This window comes from Watersipora subatra, chromosome 11 (assembly GCF_963576615.1).
Source record: "Watersipora subatra chromosome 11, tzWatSuba1.1, whole genome shotgun sequence".
NCBI lineage: Eukaryota > Metazoa > Bryozoa > Gymnolaemata > Cheilostomatida > Watersiporidae > Watersipora > Watersipora subatra.
Window position 1 is genome coordinate 39747443 of NC_088718.1, and position 23946 is coordinate 39771388.

General features: G+C 35.0%; 1 protein-coding gene across 3 annotated transcripts in view; it reads right to left on the bottom strand.

Moving 5' to 3' along the window:
- Window positions 1-23946, bottom strand: part of LOC137408534 (retinoic acid receptor RXR-alpha-B-like) — a 30120-nt gene that overhangs the window by 6063 nt on the left and 111 nt on the right. The window contains exons 1-5 of one of the 3 annotated variants that reach the window (XM_068095097.1): window positions 18066-18086; window positions 14714-14896; window positions 8613-8745; window positions 4156-4313; window positions 677-888 (exon numbers count right to left, since the gene is read on the bottom strand). In XM_068095097.1, coding sequence (XP_067951198.1) covers window positions 677-888; window positions 4156-4313; window positions 8613-8745; window positions 14714-14882 — 672 coding nt within the window. In that variant the 5' untranslated portion in view covers window positions 14883-14896; window positions 18066-18086. Of the gene's footprint in view, window positions 1-676; window positions 889-4155; window positions 4314-8612; window positions 8746-14713; window positions 14897-16621; window positions 16669-18065; window positions 18087-23946 lie in introns of those variants that run through there. The other 2 variants (XM_068095094.1, XM_068095095.1) reach the window with 2 other exon arrangements.

Below are 23946 nucleotides of genomic sequence, written 5' to 3' on the forward strand. Positions count from 1 at the left end.
TCAACTATCCTATGTTAAAACTAAAACGAACCTATCCTAATGTATTAAAGAACTGGTCACTGCATGATTTAGAAAAGTACACAGGTTTTCCTGATTAACATAAGTGGCTACTACTAGCAACATGCAAAAAGAACTCTCCTAGAAAAGACCTTTTAAAATATTAACCACTCAGTACAACCATATCACAAGGAGTTGGGCCACCTTTAAGGCATGAACAAATCACTTCAGACTTTATTTATGCCTATATATTTTGTTTATAAGTTATATGTTTATATATATTTAGTTACACAACGTGTAAATGCAAATAAACCGATGCAACGCACCTAATCTATAATTCTGCAGTGTGATGAACTCATAAAACAAACAATGAAGTGACTTGCTGCCACTCTGACTCACAAAAAGACCACGCAAGTAAAATTACTACCAAGGCTCTAAAAATCAATATATTTTCAGCTGCGAAACTTCCCACTCTTAGTGATTTGACACGGAGAACCTCTATGTCCAAAAACTTCACTCCGTCTCATGTAATGACGCTAGATAACAGTTCGCCAGCAAAAGGTGTGAACGGAGAAAAGAGTCACAATCTATCCATGCAGACAGTTTTATACTTTTAACGCATGATAAACATGGTTAATTGGTCAGTACCAATGATAAATTAACCTGATTCCAAACTTACTTGATCTCCGACGTCTAAGCCAACAGAGTGGGAGGTTATGTACAAGCGATTAGTTCCAACTATGGACTCGAGAAACTGGGCTATAGCTGGCTCAACGGCTAGCTCCGCCTCCAACAGGCGTTCTACAGGCATCTCTTCTGTGATAGGCTTGCTGTCCACGTTCCGATTACCATCCATGTGGTTGTTTGCTTTCGGATCGCTACTGAGCACAGCTAAAGTAACAGATAATTCAGTTTCACAGAACTCCACTTGCTGGGAAGATAAAGACCATGTGCACTTTACATGACCATTTACACTCTCAAAAATGCACACAGAGAAGTTGTCTTCTCACTGCGATTTCAACAAATCGAAGAGTACTTAGTGCGCATTGTCCCAACACAAGTATGAAAATTGGGCTCACAGAACTGGTTTACCAATCATCAGCAAATCTTAAAGCAATGCCAGTACAGCTTACGATGATAAAAATTTTTTTTTCATGTAGGCTTATGTCTGCTTGAACAGCTGATACGCTTAGATTCTAACCAGGTTGTTTGATTTTCATAGCAAACATGTCATTAATAAAAGTATAAAAGAGTGACTAACTAGAAACACCGATAACTTATAATGAACTGGACTTCCCTTTGTCTTAAGGAGTTGCTCACTTTTTAACAATTCCATGCTCTTATGTTAGCCTTTGCTGGAGTTATTCTTCCACGGTCACAAAGGTGGTAAACCATTTTTTTGCAATTCCTCAAGCCTATAGTATTAAAGATATCTGGTTCCAGGCCTGTATTTGCCATCATTTGCTACTAGTTGTGGGTTATGTTACTAGTGTGTGCTCAGTTGTAAGTTTCTGATCTACAAGGTTGGTAAATATGCCACGACTGGTCTTAGAAAAGAGTACAAAGGGGTGTTATTTTGTTTGCGTTGATGGTTAGCTTTTGTTTAATGACAACTTTTTATACTCAAAGTTTATTAGTATAGATGCAAAAATATTTGTTTAGGTATTAAAAAGAACTGTTTTGATATAATATTCGTAAATATATTGTGATGTTCTAAACTTTTTAAGCCTTCGAAGTACGTAGGCTTAAATTTCAAAAAATATTAATTAAATATGAGTATTATATCAAAACAGTTCTTTTTAATACCCTAACAAATATTTTTGCATCTATACTGATAAGCATTGAGTATAAGAAGTCGTCATTAAACAAAAGCTAACCACCAACGCAAACAAAATAGCACCCCTTCATACTCTTTTCTAGGACCAGTCGTGGCATATTTACTAACCTTGTAAATAAGAAACTTACAAATGAGCACACACACTAGTAACATAATCCAGAACTGGTAGCAAATGACAGCATATACAGGCCTGGAACCAGATATGTTTGGAATAATGGGCTTGAGGAATTGCAAAAAGATGGTTTACTACCTTTGTGACCGTGGAAGAATAACTCCAACAAATGCTAACATAAGAGCATGGAATTGTTAAAAAGTGAGCAACTTCTAAAGACAAACAGAAGGCCTGTTCAAGAGATCGCATTTCACTCTTGGTCTGTCCGATGATAAACCTATTCTCAGGCTACCAATGCATCACTGCAGGTGGTATCATGTATTGAAAAACTAAACATTCCAACCTACACTCCTGGTATTTAATAGCAGTATTACTTGGGTCACATTCAACTACCAACAGTGATGAGTAAACAATATTGAGTGTGAGTGCATATAGCTACATGCATACTAAAATTTGCTAGTAAAAATGTCTAAATACTCCAAGCTGAAGGAGAAATAGAATGATTGACGGCTGGACATAGATCAAAGCAACACACCTGGTTTCATTTATGCCAATCAGTGAGTTTTCATTGGCCAGCATTCTTAATGATATGTGACTACATGAGTAGAGATATCAATTGCACGTCTACCGCATTTCCCTTGAATATCATTTTTACCCGGAGTAGACTTACGTGAAGTAATGCCTTCAGGGAAAAATCGATGCAGGTCAGAGCTTCCGCCATAATAAATAGTTACTCACAGACATGTGTATAAACGGAAAAAATAAATTTTGGTAACTCAGAAATTTTCCTTTTTGCACATTTTGTGATATCAACACATTTTTTGAAATGCAATAATAGAAAATTTTTGAAACTCACTTAACAATATTTGGAAACACCATCTCACTATAACTTAATTTACGGAATTCAATGTTTTGCCTCATGAAATATTAGTGTAAATTGGTTTATTACAGCTGAATAAAGCCAGTCCTACTCGGTGATTGTCACTATACAAGTCAGGAGTTTAACCAATGATATAAACCCCCCACAGGATAGGCGACGGCTATCATATGGGCAGGGTGTAATGATCGAGCTCTGTTAGGATTGTGTTAGCCTGGGTTTTGGGGCTAACACAGTTCTCGCGGGGCGGTCGCATTGCCTGGTTAGGTTTTGAGGTCTAGATTTTTCTCGTCTATATGCGTCGATCGCGGATAATACCTGATTTCCGGTTAGTAGTACAAAACAACAAAACCTGTAACCAGCAAACATGTAATTCTCTCTTTCCATCTTCAATTTTAGCGATATACTAGGATCCATGGAAAATCAAACATTTCAAATTACTTATTTTTACCAATTTTGAGAGTGGTAGAGGTCGTAGTGTATGCTATAAAGTTAAATATAATTTACCCGAAATCACCCGAACAACGTCCTTTTTTCCCTAGTTTTTAATTAATATTTTGCCACCCCTAATATAAAATGACAAAGTCTTTCATTGATGTCACATTGTTTGACTTGGCCAATAAGATGGAACAGTAGGCAAAGCTGTGCAGTGTAGTTTTTATACTCAAAATCTAAATCCGAATTTGGGCTATTTCACGATGGCGACTATTAATATCACGAATGCTTATGAATGGCAACTGACTGATCATAACAGTGACAATATTGGGCAACTATATTTATTTGACAACAAAATGAAACCAACAGATCAGTAAAATAACCCCTATTGTTCATAATATTTGTAAATTTACAAGTGGCTTTAATTCAGTATATTTCTTTGTTCTGGTGCCATGTTCGGGTTCATCCCAACAGTGCCCGATCAATAAACCCCACCTATATGATAGCCGTCGCCTATCCGGTGGGGGGTTTATATTATTGGTTTAACCAGGCTAGAATAAGCATCTTTTATAGACAAGACAACTCCTAAACAAAGAAAACTACTGCAGACCCACTTCCACAGAACAACAAAAAGAAAGCTCAACCAATTGAAACTCAACAGAAGTTCAAGCAAAAACACAACTCCATTAAAATAGAATTCCTTACCCTTATAACTGTCTAGAAGTCCAGATTGTCTGCCAAGGACTTGGCCAATGGTAGTGAACAAATAATCGCAACAATGCAACACCGAGGCCAAATAATTCCAATAATGAACTTCTATTCTAGATTTTGTCTGAACTCTAACAAACTAGATTATAGCAAATAACTTGAGCAATGCATACCTATCTATCTACTCACCATCACGTTTCATGCCTTGAGCTAAGCATTTGATATATCTGCAGTACTGACAACGATTCCTCTGTCTCTTGTCGACCACACAGGATTTCTCATCTCTACAAGCGTAGGTCAGGTCCTTCCGTACGGTCCTTTTGAAGAAACCTTTACATCCCTCACAGCTGCAGCAGGCAACAAATTCCATAAGATGCTAGGGATTACTTCGACATCAACCCAAATACAAAATGAGATACCATGGATTAAACTAAGAAGGTAGACTCTGTGAAGCGCTGTGAACCAAGTGACTAATATCAAAACTTTAAGATTTAAACAAAACCAACGTTTTAAAATGTGATTTCATTTTTGATAATGGACAGCAGCTTAATAAAGAAACAATGACGGGTTAAAAACTGATGTATCAATTTTAACCCTGCTGAGAATGGTGGCAATGAGCTAATGAACTTTCATAAGGCACTCTTTTAATGGATCAAGCATCTGATGTTCTAAATGAGATTTTAGGACTGATATTGTCCATAGCATTAGCTTTGGCAAAATATTTGAAGTGAAATTAAAAGAACTTCCATAAAAAAGGCAATTTGGTAGCTGCAAGAATTTTCAACCATGTAAGGCAGTATTAAGAGTTTATCAAACTGGACTCGGAGAAGTGCAATTGTAAAAACGACCATCCGTAAAAAAATCCGACAATTTGCACAGTAGCTGGATTCCTGTCGAAATGGGTTCTCTGCAGAATTGAGGATGTTTCAAGGTTACCAAAACAAATGAAATATTAGTAGAGAAAATCCTGGTATTGATAGTTGATTTGTTCAGGTTCCAAGTAATATCATAATTCAGCAATATTTTATAACCATGACATATATATATATATATATATATATATATATATATATATATATATATAGTACATTATTGGCAATAATTTGATTTCACAAATATAAATGTATTTCAAATTAGGCCATACAACAATAGTGAAACAAAAAAAAGGGGAAAAAGCAACAGTTAGCCATTAAAATTGAACAAATAGTCTGACAAATAGTGTTTAAAATGCCTTTCTCTGCTAAGAGAACGGATGTTAGCTAGAAGATTGTTAAAGCAGCTGGCAATGATATTTTCAAAATGATTGTTAGTGATTGTATGCAATTGTATTGCAATATGATAAATGGACATGAATAACAATGACATTATACCGATTGGACCAGTTACAATCTGCTATACTTACTTTGAAAATTTTCAGTTTTTATATTAAAATCGCTGAGTTTTTGAGTTAGATTAACTAAACACTTTGATTCTTATTCTTGGAAGCAGAGAAAGCGTTCACATACTTTAAAGACGCTTTCGGTTTTTTACATGTACCCTAAAGGGGTACGTGTAACAAAATATTTATGTGACAAAATATTTATGTGTGACAACTGATATCTCCAATCTTGGAGTTATCTTCTACATACTGCTGTCGGCCACATGTGACTAACATAGTAATTATAATTACTTTACCGAAGACTCATGAACGAATCCAATCAAACACTTTTTGCCTAACACGTTATAAGCGAGTGATCGGTTATTATAGCTTAAAACGTTAACAAATTGATAAAGATATCGATTGATGATTTTGCTGATGCAGTGTTATGCCTGAGCTTATGACCTGTCAAGGTCATATCATGTACTCGGAGTAGTAGATTGGAATAACGATGCCTGACATGTACCCAACGTCTTACGTGTAACCAATTACAAGCCCCTCTACGAGCAGGGAATCTGAAAGTACCCAAATATTCACTTTAAAATAAAATAATTGTTTTGTATCGCATTGTGTACACAAAGCGGCACCACAACTACAGTAGTTCTACAGTTGTGGGGTGTGCAGTTAGAATTCAAACACTACACACATACTACCCATGTGTAAAAAAGGCTGGAAACGCATTAAATCAGCGAGTTAAAATGGCGGAAGAATGCACTCTCCTATTTTGCAACCGACGAATGAATCTTCATCAATAGAGACCAAATTTTGGTTAAAAATTGTGCAAAGGTCAAGGAAATAGCCAACTTATCACAGCATTACATAAAGAGCATGGAAGCTGATTAGAGACTGAAGCAGACTGGAGGTGACATCAGAGGCATGGTAAAATGCTAGCACTTGCATCAGCCTCCCATCAAATGAGTCGTGAATCACACTGAAGACACCAAACATGAACAAAATTCTTTATCCTTGACAATTATAAAAATTATTTTTTATAATTTTCATTTAATTTTAATTATTATAACTAAATATTATACATTTATTATAATTTCTATAACTATATATAATTTCTTAATTACTAATTTTCAGAAACTAATTTTTAGATATATTTTTACATAATAATACACCGTAAAACCTGTATTTGATCGCCACCTCTATTTGAGCGTGACTAGAGGGGAAGAGTTGAAAAATCGAGCGCCACTCTTTAGCTGAACGCGACGTCTATTTGACCGCATCTTTGATATTCTTTGATTTTACACACATAGTAGCAAGTGATCAGTAAAAAAGTGTCCACAAAATCATACTAACAATGATTCAATCACATCAACAACGATTAATTCTTTTACCGATTTCGTTCAAATCGTAGTCCATTTTATAACGCTCTAGCTTTCAGTATTTTGGTAAAAACTTTGAAAGCAACCCCACAGAAATAATTAATAACGGTATGAGAATAGTATTAGTTCTTTGTTTAGCGTAGTCCTGATACTTTGACGTGAATGAAAAACGATTGCGAACTAGGATGGAATCTGTAATACTATCTAGAAGCTAAAACTTCTGATTAAAATGTGCAAGATTACATATACCTTCGATTTCACTTTATTTTCGATAAATGGCAAAGCATAAAAGTTTTGCTCTGCTAAAAACTGTTTGGACGTTAATATCGACTAGTTCAGCAGCGCAGAAAAAGAAACGAGAACACTGTGGAAGGTATTGAACAGCCACAAGATGAAATGATTTCAAACAAAAACAATTAAAAGGCAGCTGGTCGAACAAATATTTTTGTTTCCAAAATGTTAACTTTTATTTCTGCATGTATTATAAATATGGTTTACTTATGTCACCTGTTATTGAATATATATTGGTAGCATTCGAAAGATTATCATTATATAACTTATGAATGCGCAGATTTATAGCATATTATTTGATAGCATCTTCGCTGTTATTTCAACTTAGCTTACAATGGGTCGACGTTCATTACTCCTCGTCTATTGCACATAAAAAGCCAATTTTGGCTGCAAACTGAAGCAAACATGTTAATGAGTGCAATGAGCAAAAATGCAACTTTGTTAAAAATAACTATAAAATAAAAATGTCCCTTCAAATTTAGAATGAGATGAGAAATTGAAAGCTCCAACAAATTGCAACGCAGGCTATAAGATCATTGTAGATTAATTATAAGCAATATAGATATCGACTAGTAAAGATATTTCTCAGCTTTCCATTGCATATTTATTTAGAGATCTACAAGTTGGAGGTAAGTTACAGCAGAATTCTTGCATCCAAAAGGTTTAATTTTACTCCGCCTGAAGGAGGGTGCTTAATACAGACAAAACTCGCTTCACCTGTGAAAGGGTTAAATTTATCTTCCCAAAATTCTGACGAGTCATTTAAAAAATACAACGCAACCCTTCATTTGAAAAACCACTAATAGAGCGCCACTATAAGAGAAGAGTTGAAAAATAAAGTACTAAGCCGTTAAAATGAAGGTTTTACAGTAAATTGTATATATAGGCCTATATACAATATATATATATACATACATACAATGTACAATATATATATATATCTTATATCTATATATATATATTTCTCAAAGTATGTCCATGTGTCGTATGCTTGTCTGCAATCTGGCTATAGCTATTGTTAGAATAGCCTAGCTGGGCAACAATGCTGACACAATGTCATTGCCTACCGGCATTTGAAGCTTACTAACTAGGTTAGTGAAATTTTCCATTGGCAATGTGCCAGGCCACTTGGCAATGGCCTGGCACTTGCTGGAGAGTTGCCTGCCAGCAAGTGGTAAGCAAATCTCATCACTTCTCATTGTTTATAAGCTGATTTTTAATACCCGGGCAACGCCAGGGAGGCACAGCTATATATACAATATATATATACAATATATATATACAATATATATATACAATATATATACAATATATATATAGTATCAGTTTTAATAATTTCATAGGAAAAAGATTTCTGTACCGAATATTATTGAATTACTTTAGAGTGACTGAGTTTCTATTATAAGTCTAGCTACTTTTCGGTACTTTCTGGTTTTCTTATTTTTAGACATATTCTGCGCCGATTAGTTAGCCGAGCATGAAAAGTGGCAAGTGAAAATATCACGCTCTCCATGAACACTCAAGTTTGCTAACGTTCCCCGCTGACGTCAGCCACAGCATCAACGCCCGAAGATATCTTTAGAAATCAAATTGCCGCCTGCACTCACCTATATACTCCATAGTGTTTACCACTAGCCTTGTCCTCACAGATCTGGCAAACGTGTTTGGCAGGAATTCCGCTGCTTGAGCTGACAGTGCTGAGAGGTGATGAGAGGGGCGAATCCAAAGGATTATACATGCCTAGCACAAACATTGGTCAGATTTTAGAATATCACAAAACCAGCAATGACAGTTACAAATCTATGAAAGTACCAGAAAAGATTTCCAAACCTTAAAGGGGCTAGATAGGATAAAGGGATGCTATATAGCTATTATAAAGCTGGGACAGCATAGTAAATCAACCAAAACATATTGACTTCCCACTTAAAAAATTTGTTTGCTTTTCAAGAACGAATTAAAGCGCATTCTGTTGGGAATACTCGTTCCGACATTAGATGTTTTTGAGAAAGACAGCTCACTGTTACGCATTAACTCTGTATGCAGATGTCTGACTGTGTTTTTAACACGCCTTGCCACTTCCTAAATACTAAAAGAAGAAAGTACATTAGCCTTAGCACCATCCATACACTTAGTATCGAAAAACTAGACTTTGTTATTGTAAGTAAAAGCCAGCGGCACTACTTGTTTCAGGTTGAGTCGAAAAATTGAAAATGATCTTTACAATACAAAAGATATTGCAAAATGATTCGCTAACAAAAAAACTACTGAAATTTCCATAGGTGAATATCTGTTAGATAGTTCAAGGTTTTATCACAAGCTTAGTTGGCCATGTCGAACTCTTGTCACATTTTAGACTCAACATTTAAATTGGAAAAAGTGAAAATCAACTAAAAAACATTCAAATATAGAGAAATATAATATTTTTTCATCACTGGTTGATGATTCTCGAGTTACAAAAAATTCAAAAGGGGCAACTGTGCAAGCATCAGCTTGAATATTGCACAAGTTAAACCCATAAAGGTTATCCGCATTCCTTTGTGAAAATGATAATATATCAAATACACCAGTGCTTATAACAATCAGTGCCATAAAACCAATATCCTGCTAGCATAGTGATAGTCCTGACACTGAAAGAATAAAAATGGCTTGCATTTCTCTGAAGCTTAATGGAAATATGACATCAGAAAATTTTATAAAAACGTTTTATAAACGTTTTTATAAAAACAATAATGCGAGCACTGTTAACTCTTTCACTACCGCATTAAATTCAGATGGAATGATGATTCCGCACGAATTAATTCAAACGGATTTTCGAAAACTCGATATACCGCTAGTATTTAATGCATCTTATTCAGAACAAAATTCTCTACAAGATAAGTATAAAATTGTTTAGTGAATCCCACTCTCGGAAAGTTTCTCATGCTTTCTTTGCATTGAAAAAATAGGGTGAGTTTATTATTGCCATGACGATACTGATCCGGTTTTCCCGTTTTGAAAAATGATTAGAAATGGAATTGCTTAGCAAAAAGATTCTCGATTGGTTGCATGTAATTGGCAACAAGGTTGTTGCGTTGGAGACAAAATTTGATTGGTCTAGCTAATGTGTAGGCATGAAGAGAAAAGTGAACCCTATTGACAAGCTGATACATCGGCTTAGGGTCTGTACTTGTATTACCGCGAAAGCCGATACATCAGCTTACAGTAGCGAAAGAGTTAAACCTTGCTGATATGAATTATTGCGATAGCGACATAACATTGCTGGCTTGATAACAGTGGCACATAATAGACAAAAATAACTTGGCAAAGCTTACTTGAAAAAAAATAGGTGTCACATAACTGCATCCAAAAGTATACTATGATTACGATCTCTTTTTGTGACAAATATTGCATTATTTTCAAGAAAGTTCTATAAAATCCTCGAACAACACACAAATGGCACAATAATAATAATAATTCACAGCTAATAGCATTTTAGTTGGTCAAAAATGAAGTAAGTTAAAAAGCCATAACGACAAATATTCATGGGGAAGCATGCCAAGCCACTACTCAAACATTACTAAAAAAACATTACTACAAAAACAGTGTGTGCAAAATGTGGAAAGTAAGAAGTACTTGGCAAACCCTTTCGCTAAGTTGCTTTGAGCCAGAGAACTGTCTGATTACTGCGTTTAGGAGCATGTTTTTGAAAACGGAGTTGTCAGCACTTGATTGAATGCTACATAGTTGTTGCACGATGGGCGTGATATCAGAAGGTAATACAAATGCCACCCTATCTATAAACATATGTATAGCTTAGATTCTTGACAATGGACTAATTTATAACAAGACATTCAAATAATGCCATTTCTATATACATGTAGATAAGAGGTCACTGAATAATTTGATCTTTGGGTTGAACAATCAGAAGTAGGAGTTACATTTGAATGACTTATATACAGGGAATCCCCAGCATCTACAGAAACTTTTTATTACTGTCACACAACTTTTGTGTATTTGAGCTACATGTATGGTATTAAGGTCATACGGGTACATAAGGTACATACTGTATCACAGTATGTCAGCGATTATCCCACAAATACATCAGCAAATAGTCTGTGGCATAGCATTCGAATTATAAGACGCAGTCGCTGAATTGATGAAATGTTAGTCTCACAGCAACTATCATGAATGGATATATCAATCACACAACCTGAGACAGCTAATCATCTCCAGTGATGTAGTGCTCATTGCGCAGATTGTCATGAATGCACTGGGCACTGCCAAATATCCAAAAAGTTTGACAGCTGCTATGTTTCCTGACATACCCACATTGCCTCAGTAATGCCATTGGTTTACGGTGCCCAGTCTATGAATAATGACTGATAGGACAACTCCAATGTACAACGATTCACTGCGATACCAGCTTTTACAAGTTTATCTGGTTTGTTATTGTTATCGAAACGTGGACAGCTTCAACCCCCACATCCTGGAAATACATCATTAAACAATTTTAATTCTTCAGGGCCATAAGGTTTTTGTTAAGTGTGAATAATACTATGAGCTGCAAATCCCTTAAGTAATGAGGACAGTCTATCAGCTATAATCCGATGAGTATTCTCTTCCAGCTGCACAACTTCGATCATAATTTAGGCTTCGTCATAGGATTCAATTATGTTTGATTCTCTCCGAAATATCAACGGCGGTTTGCAGAATTATGGCCACTATCTGACATTTAGATACCGTCAAACCTTAATAACTCTCATATATTGATGACATTACCATTGTCATAAGAAATGACAGAAATTTGGCTCAGGAAAATTACCATCGCTACATGAACTGCTGGAGGATTGGCTCAAAAAAGAACTCATTTATGAAGTGCTCCGCAAGAGGCCATCAGTTAGCTCATCCCACACAAATTGTTTTTAACAAGGACTTACTACATTTTGCTAAATTAGCTGTCACGGTAACAACCCCTGCTGGAAAGTCTTGACCAATAAAAAATACTGTGATTCTTTTTAGTAAAATCGGCAAACATTCTAGTGTTTTCTACTATGGGAATATCTACGATTTTTCTACAGACTGAAGCCTATTGTGGGCCAGCGCATTATTTGCTCAAGGGAGTGTAGACCTTGATTTGCTTCCTAAGACGGGAAGCACAATCTATCCACAGTAAGAGCGCATTGAAATCAATGAAGATGCGCCTGTAGGCATCTTTTCTGATCACTTGGCTAGCACCTTGCTGTCAATTTCCCTAGGGTAATCAGGAACGTCTATCACTAACAATCACTAGTGTTACATGCTACATTTTTCATCTTCGTAGCATGTAAAATGGTTGAAAACGTCGAATCTTTAAATCTTCAAAGCGATTCAAACCTCCGGTTCAAGAGGGTATTTTTGAAAACATCGTATCAACACGAAGTATACTGCTTTTCATGTAAATCTTTGCGATCGGAGGTTGGATTTTAATCGTCTTCATTAGTGATGTCCTTACAGCATCTCTATGCAGCTCTGTTTTTAATGCATTTGTTTTAAAAATATTATTTCCAAAATAAAATATATTAACTTAAAATTTTAAAGAAAAATTTCTTACACGCTTAGACATTGACATTTGACTTTAGACGCATTTTAGGGAGTGTCAGCCGCGATATAAATTATGCGCCCCGTTGTAGATAAAAGTGCTACAGACTAATATAGAAAACGCCGAGTTGTGCGACAAATTCTTTGCAGTACGTAAACGCGTCAGCTACGAATAACTGCGAGTTGTGCGACCTCTCTTGCATATCATGTAAATTCGTCCTCCTCATTCCTACGATCAAAACCACAACTTCGAAGCTCAAAACTTTGTAGCATGTAACACTAGTGAATGGTACAGAGAAAAGGAGAAACTACTACGATGTATTAGATGTATCATTTAAGCTGAACGTGGTCGAGTTTGCCAAATGCCAACTGAGCAGCAGTCTGCCAGCGTTTTATAGATTCATGCAACTAGATTCCACCAGGTATTGTGAGCGCGTCATCATTCCTGTCTAGACTTTTAAATCCATTGAAGACAATGAAAATGATGACCTATCACTGAGTATATCAGTGATATAGATGACGCAGAGCAGGAGGGAGCTCGAGGAAACATGATTTCTACAATAATGGATTGGTGGTGGGATCAGTTTTGCGAACTACTTTGAGCCAGTGACAATGAAAATCTGAAGGCTTTTGAACTTCCATAACTGCTACATTGAAGTACTGTGTTACGTGAAAGTGCAACTTGTATTTGAAGTACTGTGTTATGTGAAAGTGCAACTTGTAATTGAACTACTGTGTTATGTGAAAGTGCAACTTGTAATTGAAGTACTGTGTTATGTGAAAGTGCAACTTGTAATTGAAGTACTGTGTTATGTGAAAGTGCAACTTGTATTTGAAGTATGGTGTTATGTGAAAGTGCAACTTGTAATTGAAGTACTGTGTTATGTGAAAGTGCAACTTGTATTTGAAGTACTGTGTTATGTGAAAGTGTAATTGGTATAAAGCATTTTAGTACATAAAAGAAATGTGGCTCGACAAGTTGGACGATGGCGAAAAGTACTATTTTGCCAATCTTATTCAAAACAAGCGTTTTCTTACTTCTAACATGGTAACAGTAAAGTGTCTGAAGAATTTACAATGACATGAAAACTATACTCACATCCATCACATCCATAACAAAATGGAATAACATGTGTGGATCAGTGTCAGTGTTTGAAAAAAACACCAATTAGTCCGTCTTTGGCAACAATGATATGTATCATAGATCAGCTGGTGCATTATACTTCTATTGAAAAAAATAATTGGCCTGCCTGGTCACCCTTGAATACCTTAGTTAGTAGTTGTAAAGTTTAACAAACAGCAGTTTATGAAACCGAAATTGAAATTCAAAGAATTTAACAGCTACTAATCCAACAATACAAGCATTGTTTTAGCCAGATGACCGACTTTGCATGAGTCAAATACCAACAGACAATCACTATGTTTCCATGATGCGCAGTGCTTCGGAGTTGCGCTATCTCCGAATCATGGAAACGGAGTCTTCGCACTGAAATCACTGCGCACTGATCAGTGCGAAGCCAGTGCAAATTCGCAGCAAGGAAACAGCGACTGCGCAGTGGCTGCGCATAACTCTCATGCCGTGGAGACGGATTCTTCGAGGGCCATAAACTAGTACAAAGGTTGTCCTGCTAATCTTGTTTTTTACTATTCTTCCGATCTTCTTTCACCTAAATTTAATTATGGTCTGCATTCACGAGGATGATGAGGTGATTACTTTCCTGGACTTTGTTATCGATGCCTACACTTTTTCGAAAAATAGGTGGCAAGTCTTAAATTAACGTTTAAATAATATACTTAAAATACTTATTAAAAATATATTACTATGTAAAAAGTGTGTTAAGGTTTGTAAAACCTTGTGAATGTTTATTGTAAATAAAAGTATGACGACAGAATCATAAAAAGACCGTTTATGACGTTCGGTATCTGTGATCGATTCTATTTCTCCATCAGGCGATTCGATTTATACAATTTTTCTTCTCTGGCTAATTTGCGGTATTTGCTGAAAACCACTGCGCAGCATGGAAACGTACAATCCCCTCGACTTCGGGGGGGGCTGCTTCGAAGTACTGCGCACCATGGAAACATAGTGAATGTAATGACAATAGAAACTACAGAGTTCAGCAGTGAATTGCTGGGAGCAAGGTTGGCCTACCTGGTGAACTGAGAGAAGAAACGGGGCTGTGAAGAGAGCCAGGCGATGGTGAACCAGCAGTGCTCATAGGATAGCCATAGAAGCCGGCCTGCTGTTGCACCATCATGTTGTGAATATGGGCAATTTCTGGCTTAATTTCGGGTTGCCCCACACCTGTGTGACCATTCATCTTGTTCCTTCACTCTGTCAATCACAAATTGATAGCTTTCCATTAAATGGCTCGATTTTAAAGGTTCCTAACAAGACAAATCCCAAAAGGTGATGTGGTAAATGTAGCAAAATAAATGTAGATATTACACAAGGGCGTCAGATAGTAGAGTGCAGCAAGTAGAACATGTAAAAATATGATGCGTAACCTCACAGCTAAATTTTCTGACATTACTAAAGAAGTCCTGATAACAAAATCAGCGCATTGACCAGTAAAAACTAACCACAAACTCACTGTAATTAGGCGAGTAACCACAAAATCTGCATTAAAGGCAATCATGCCCTTTCATATGCCTAACAGCTGACTGCCACAGCAGGTGCTTTGAGGAAGTGCAGTCTACGCTTATCACTCGCTTGTTATTGCCAACAAGAGAGTGAGAGTGACAGCAATGTGGCTAGCGGCAATCAAAAAACAAGGGCTGGAAATGAAATGTTGTAAGCCTTCGCCGCCATCAATAGATTCCGATGTTTTCAAGTTTTCGCTAAAGTGAAGTCATAACATGATTTATTGAACATCAGAAAACATTTCAATCAACTGTGTTGGAGACATCCTGCTCACTAAAGGGTGTTATCATTAGTTAAATAATTTAGTACTTGTAGTTAAGTACTCCGTATTACATCAATAACTGTTCATTTCACATATATATATATCATTATATAATACACTATATATATTATATATATACACATATATATAATATGAAACTATTATATATGTCATATGAAATGACATATATATATATATATATATATATATATATATATATATATATAAATATATGTATGTCATTTCAAAGTAGTTAAGACCAGAAAAAGAACTCTAAACTCGATGAGTCAACTATGTTAAACTTGACGATTTGGATGACTAAAACCTTTTAAAGTGTTCCCATCATATTTATATATATTTTTGCCATCTGATCTCTGTAGGCTATGAAGCGGTATATAAATAATACACCTCATTGCAAGCCAGACGGTAGCATTTGTATAAAAGGGAGAGGTGCTTAGCTTTTAGGTGTCACCCAATACTGGTAATGTTGGGGATAAGAATGAGATGTATGTTCTTTAACACCAAATCCATAACAATAGCTAGTTTTTCGTCGAAGAGATTTTCTGAATAAGCCAGCATGTCCGCTGCAGTATTGGTCGAGGTATTTTTATAAATAGAATATTAGATACAAAAACTGGCAACAGCAGTGATCCAGTAAAGTGAGCCTAGTACATTGAAATACTAAAATGAGTTGAAATGGTTCAGACATGACAGTGGAAAACCATCAATATCTGGAAACACAACCTGCTATGCAAAGGGTGATTTCACATTGCCCGGCTAGTTAATGATCCAATTTTATACATATCCCCTGATCAATGGCGCGTGACTTGCTGCCCTATTATTTAACGCAGAGTTCAAACAATCAAACTATAACAGATTTATAGTCCTCAGTTCCACTTCCACAGGACTATAAATCAGATCTGTTCCACTGAGGACTAACTAATCATTTTAGATACCCTGATAGAAAATACTTAAGAGTACAACTCTGTAGCAATACTGAAATTCTCTTGCGCTTGCTTAAACTAGATAACATCAATGATTGAAGAAGTCTAGTAAATAAAAATTGCATGTAGTGAATGTATACACATACATCTATACATCAAATACAAGATTTAAGAGATTAAGCAGTAGGTACTAAGTGAATAAAAACTTACAAACAATGACTATCAACAGAGTTCAACCGGTTGCATCCACAACCACTCGCTGAATGTGACAGGACAATAACTGAAGCAATGAGCTCTCAACCATATCAAAATATGTGACCGTTTAACACATTACTGAGGTCAACTTCGGCCAGCTTAAACAATATACCCTCTTTGTGTGCTACCAGTGTAGAAAATGAAATGAACAGACTCATGCCATTAACCCAATAATTTATAGTTTGATTTTATTAATAATCTGATTTTAGCAAAGGTGAAACATAAATTTGTTTACCTGATTGGGTTTAAATAATAACAAATTTGGTAAAACAAGTAAAATGAACTTTTGCACTCTTGAAACATAACAAACTCAGAAATAATGTAACAAATACTAGTAAGGCTTTGGTTTTGTCATATCAATACAAATTCATCACTGTTATAACAACGATATATGCTGATGTTATAACAACGATATATGCTGATGTTATAACAACGATATATGCTGATGTTATAACAACGATATATGCTGATGTTATAACAACGATAAATGCTGATGTTATAACAACGATATATGCTGATGTTATAACAACGATATATGCTGATGTTATAACAATGATATATGCTGATGTTATAACAACGATATATGCTGATGTTATAACAACGATATATGCTGATGTTATAACAACGATATATGCTGATGTTATAACAACGATATATGCTGATGTTATAACAACGATATATGCTGATGTTATAACAACGATATATGCTGATGTTATAACAACGATATATGCTGTTGAAGGCTAACAGTATTAGTAGAAATTTGTGACTGGGATTTTGGAAACAGAAACCCGTAGTAGTGGGTTTCTGTTGCCAACTATTTTTACTTTCATTTCGCAAACAATACTCTATAATCGGTGTTCAATGGGATAAGAAATGACATGAAAATGCATGGCAATAAAGGAGACATACATCACAAAAAGATAAATTCAGAAGTGAGAGGAGACAACATAATGAGAAACAATAAATTACCCCTGTTGATGAACTCAATTAAAAAATTTTCCTATTGAAACAGAACTAACTCGAAGATTCATGTCTTTATTACAACCTCACATTTCCTGAATACAGTAGACACTCCTATAACGTATACCTTCTTTAACGTAAATTCCAGAGACCGTAAGAAAATTATGTGAAGTTTTTGCTTTGCACTACGTAAAAGATTACATATTTATAATGTAAAATGTCAAGTCGGGCGAGTTTTCAAATTCGATTTGAATGTTAGCTTATCTTGCCACAATTAAAAAAACGTCGCGCATACCGTTATATCTATTATATAACTTTTGCGACATTCTAGTTAGTTGTAATAAATCGTTAAAAGAGTCGACAAAAAGGAGAATAGGATAGCTGCACAATTGTTCATAAATACAAAGGCGATCGATTGGTTCAGCGCCGGTCTACCAACCTGAATGTCACGAGTTGAGAGTATCGTCGAAAGTTATCTTTTATCCTGACCTTGACCCCTGGATACAGATAGACGATGAACAGGTAGAACTACTTTTTATAGCAAATAGATTTTGTTGATTTACCTTATTGTAGACGTACAAAATATTTGTTATTAGTTTTACTCTGCAGAATAGACTTTGCTGTTTAGACAGAATAAGCAAATCATTGTAAATGAATGTTGAAAATGTGCAGTCCCCATCAACTTGTTGTAAAATTACCGCAATTATGGTCTGTAGAACCCGTGAAATTGATCATAAAAAGTAGAAAAGTTGTCGATGCAAACCAACAATATTGCAGTTACGGTACAGCCTCAAATTAAAAGGGTTAAGTCAAGTTTTTCCTTTTTGCATGGCCAATGGGGTGAGTTTGGAAAAATCTTGAAATGTATTAGGAAATTTACATATATTTTACTTTTCCTATAACATAATCTCCCTATAACGTAAACATTCCTGGAACGTATTATTTACGTTGTAGGATAGCCTACTGTATGTGGTAAAGTACTTGTTGCCAAATTTTACTCATAAAGATATCATAAGAAACCATGTCACTTTTTACATTTTGAGTTTTTGCTTAAGCTTATTAATAAGAAGAACGACAATAACGCTAAGCGAACTTTTAACAGCTGAAAACATAACTACAAAATGAATTTTAAGATTTGGATTTGAATGAATACCAAAAAAAAAAATCCAAAATATGCTCAAGATCTGTAATTTAGCCAGAGATTACACGGAAAGTGTATTTTTGACAATGTCTAAACATTTATTTTAAAGCCATGAAGGTTTAAAAAGATTAGGTCTTCATTTGGTCACGCAATCAATTATAAGAGTATGATCAGTACTTTCCTTTAGTAACTGGCGTAAATAGTCTAATAACTGTTACAAAACCAGATCGGTTAACAAGTGATGCATTTTTACTTGGTAACATTTTTATACCGATTAGATTCCTAACACCATTTCATTTGTGCTTTCCGTAAGATAGTTCAAGTATACATCTGCAGATATATCATATCATTCTACATACGATTAAAATTATCAAGCGGAGATCTTCATAGGAAAAGTCATTTCTCATCATAATTGCCAAAGATATGCTTACTGACTGTTCATATCAAGGAACATAGGCATATGTTGTCAATATAAGTCAAACTTGAATTGTTGCTAATTGATGTAGACAAATATGGTTTGTTACAGCTATGTGTGCTCACATATATAATCATCCTTTGAAAAAGCAACGCTTTAAACATTACTTCTCAGTTGCAAACTACTAATAATGTAGAAGACTATTTTAGCAAATCATACAAAGTGAAACAAAAAAATCAAAAACCTGATGACGCATCTATGGAAGGAGAAAACCTTGATTATGAGTTTAAATGTCTATCAGGGTGGAATTTGTAAAAACAAGATTTGCACGCAAGGTTTTTATGCCAACTAAAATGCAAGTTCTGATTCAATATTACCCTCGTATTTTGACTAATATAAAATTCTTAACTTATTGAAGGTAACATTTTTGAAACAAACGATTATCAACCTCTATCATCTTTTTATAGCATTGCCTCCCGCACACTTGCTGATCTCTACAATGCTAACCAGTTTTCCCATCATGATAAAACAATTCCTGAAACTGATGAGTGTTTTTAAAATGACCTTATGACCTCCTACTTGAACAGACCTTCATAACAACAGAAAATGTGGTCAAATTTGAAGCCGTGTAAAACCCAAGCCATGAATCACCGACCCTATGACCTCCACTTGAACAGACCTTCACGGTAACAGAAAATGTGGTCAAATTTGAAGCCCTTAAAACCCAAGCCATAAAACTCAGCAGTGACTAAGACAGTTGGACCTCATTATTATTAGTGCTGACAGTGTTCAGCTCACATGAATATAAATTACCAAGTTTAACTAAAACAACAGTATCATGAATTTTTTGTTTGAAAAATAAGTCAAAAATACTCAAAACCCTTTCCAGGTTTGACAGCAAGCCAATCAGCTCAAATCGAGCAAAATATAGCAATGCAAATAGCGACACAGACGCTGTTACTATCAAAAACTGTGTATGATATATGTTACAACACAAATATCAGTAATTTTACCTTTAATACAGTACAAGGTGATTTTACAAAGTAATTTTTAGCTAAAAGGAGCGCATACCTTAAATGCCAATTTGAATTAATTTTTTCATCTTTTGTTCACAGCAAGTTTTATGCTGTAAAAAGGAAAGGTATTGTATATGAATAAAACAAAACACAAAAATCTAAATGTATATACATGTAATCTATCCACCTATATATATCTCAGTGTTTGCTTTTCTGTAAAATCCTGTTAAGTCCAGTTATAGCAAATAAAATCTATCAATGAAAAATCTGTGCGGCATTAGATTTTATCTCCGGACTTTCAGATCAAGAGATGGTGAACCTAACCATTAAGCTACACAGATTACAATAGATTCATTGGGCAAATAGTCATTGCATTGGTTAAGATACTCACGCTTGAAGTATTTGCTTGGACTGAATAACTAACACTGTTGACCATTGCTTGTAATGATTGTTAAGCGGGTGTGAACCGCGGGTATTGTTTTAGTAAAGATTTTAGTAAAGATCTAGCTTTTCAGGTAAGTTATCCAAAATTCATTAGGTAATTATTCTATTACTCGTGCAATTCCAGGCATTCAACTAACATGCATATATGCAGTATATATATAAATACTAGTTGAACGCCAGGCGTTGCACGGGTAATAAAACAGCTTATAAAGAGTGGCGGGTAATATAGCTTACATTGGCTGCGTTGTCCAATTAGCCAATGGCAAGATTGGCAAATTTGCGTAACCTCAGCTAGTAACTTAAAGGTTGACTTGCAACAAAATTCACATTACAGTTATTTAGTATCAAAAGATTCACCATGTCTTACTCTGTTGTGTTGTAGGTGCAAAATATGTGGAAATGTGATTACAAGCTCTTAAAAGCTCAAAAGCGAAAAGCCGGCGTAAAATGGAATCTGTTTATTTCTCTGACGTAGTCATGACAGTTCGGTTATTGTCTTGTCACGTGATGTTCTCACGTTAACGGAAAGACCAATAAAAAGCTCAATATAAAACTTATCGTAGTGCTAGTTTATGACAAACACCTCGGGTTTTACCGAAGACCCCGTATCAAATATAGATGCTCGCTACTTTACAGTTTTGTTTCAACTTGATCTAATCATCAAGTCGTAATCTGATCATGTGACCCAATACTTCGCAAATAATTTCTACAGCACTTTTCGATTATCACAGGTGACCAACAGACTCGTCATGATTATCAGACAATGATATGTACTCCTTCAAGCTAAGGTTAAAAAATTAAACGAATTTTTACGGTAAGTTATAACATATACGTGCTAAAAGTGACAGCATTACAATGACGATAAAACAGACGCGTAAGAACAATAGACATGGTTTTATTGAATGCGTGAAGTATATTTGTGAAAATATCTCGACGAATAAGGTTGCATGAATGTGTAAACAGAAACCACCTCTCACAACTACGTCACATTTTAGCCGTTTTGGAAAGAGAATCCAAACTACGGCAGTCTCGTGTGGCTGCGATTAACTGTTTGGTTTTTAGCTTATAAGAGCTTGTAATCACATTCCCACATATTTTGCACATATAAACACAACAGAGTAAGACATGGTGAATCTTTTGATATCAAATAACTGTAATGTGAATTTTGTTGCAAGTCAACCTTTAAGCTATCTTATATTGCTAAACTTACTGTGACAAGAACCGCGAAATCAGCTTGTGTAAAGTTATGCATCACACAACACTGTTAAGCAGATTTTAACCAATGTAATAAATACGTACACAACTATTCCATTGTATAATAAGTAGGCCATGTGGCTTAATAGGTTAGTTCATCTGTCTGCAGAGCTGGATATTAAGAGTTCAAATCAAGTATGAAGATTTTTCATTCAAAAAACTTTATCCCTATAACTGGACACATGAACAACAGACCAACAAACAAACTACTTAAAAACATTGAGATTTATAAATTTTATCAAAATTTTTGTTGATATCAAAATAAATCAAAAAAATCGAATTTGTTCGATTTATATCAATCTTTATGATTTTTTCTGATAAACTTTATTGTTCTGCTCATTTTTGCTTATGTAAATGGTTGGTGTATTGCTTTGCATCAGAATGCTGGTGATTCAATTTTCAGTATTAGTGACTTGCATGCTATAATAATTAGACAAATTCTTATATTTCTTGCAATCATATAAAGTCATATCCGTCTCACACAATAAACTGTACTGTATATTACATATTATAAATAAAACTGGGTAGATATAGATCGCGTTGAATTTTAATACAAGATTTTTTATTTAAGATGATGAAAAAGGAAACCAAAAGTAAACATTTCGCATGTTTTGCTCTTAAAACATTGAAAACATTCTAGGTTAAGATACAATACCAAAAATTGCAGAAATTGATAATGAAACGGCAAAAAATGCAACAGATCAGTTACATCAGAAATCATGTGAAAAAGAAAATATAAACAGCAATGGCACGTTTACTTCACATCTTTGAAGGAGAATCCTCCTCCAAAACAATTTAGGGTAACTCGACTGGAGGAGTTTTCTCCCTAGAAGATCTCTTCGGTAGAAGAATGACATACCAGACGGTTCCTTCCTTTTTGTAAAGAGTTTATAAAGTGTAACTTGCTTCTCCCTTTGTTAACAAATGCTTCCATGCTGTTTCCAGAACTGTTCCGAACGTTCGATTCTAATGCGCATGCTCCGGTTTGATTGAGAACCGATTTTATGATCGAGATCTGAGACGAGCAAATCTCAAATTTTTTGGCCAAAAACTGAGTTGGTTGAGAACCGAAGCGTTCGAGAACCGAGGTTCCACTCTACAATTAATCCTGCTTTGAGGTTCACAAAATAAACTCAAAGGTCCTAACTTCATAGGTCATTCTGTATTGTCGTACTACACATGCAGTCTATTATCTCTATCATACTTGCTAATTCATGACAGAGGATTGTTGACCAATTTGCTATTCACACACTAAAATTGTTAGTCAAGAAACTGATTTTTGCAAAATTACAGGAGTTTTTTTTCGCAAAAAGATCATTTGCATCATGATTTACACGATTCAAATCAATGATTTAAATATTTGATTTTCTTCATGCCAACCCTGCAGATACCCATATATGTCATATTTTCTACCAAGAACGACAAGAGAAAAAACGATACTTTTAAAACTAACTTTAGGAGTTTTGTAATTTAAATTGAATTTGAAACCTTTGCAACCAAGGTTCTCAAATGCTTTACTTTATATGGCATTCCAAACGTAATACATTGCAAAACCTTTACACTAATTCTTTACGATCAGTAGAATTTACGTAAAGGGAGGTTTACGTCTTCTACTGTATGATACCCGCCAGAACACTAAAAAAGTGAGAAAAAAAACATTACAAAAAAGCATTAAACAGTGTAAAAAAATTTCAGACTCATGCCAGTAATTCGTGTCATCTAAACCTCTAAATCATTAAAAAACAGTACTAACCCTATACTGATGAGAGAAAAAGTGATCCAAGTCTCAATGGAAATTTTCTCAATAGAAAGTCTCAATGAACATCCAAACCTTTGCGAGCCACTAAATACGTGTAACAAAAGGTCCTGCCTTTAGCTAGTTCAAATTTGAAAAAAAACTTACATTGAATATATATAAAATAGTTTGCAACTACAGACATGTTTGCAAAATCCTGCAAATCAAACAAACATTTGACTAGCTAAAGATGCTAAATAGGCACTCTTCAGGCATGTGAATATTATAAGAGTAAATTGTTTGTGCAAAAATTTG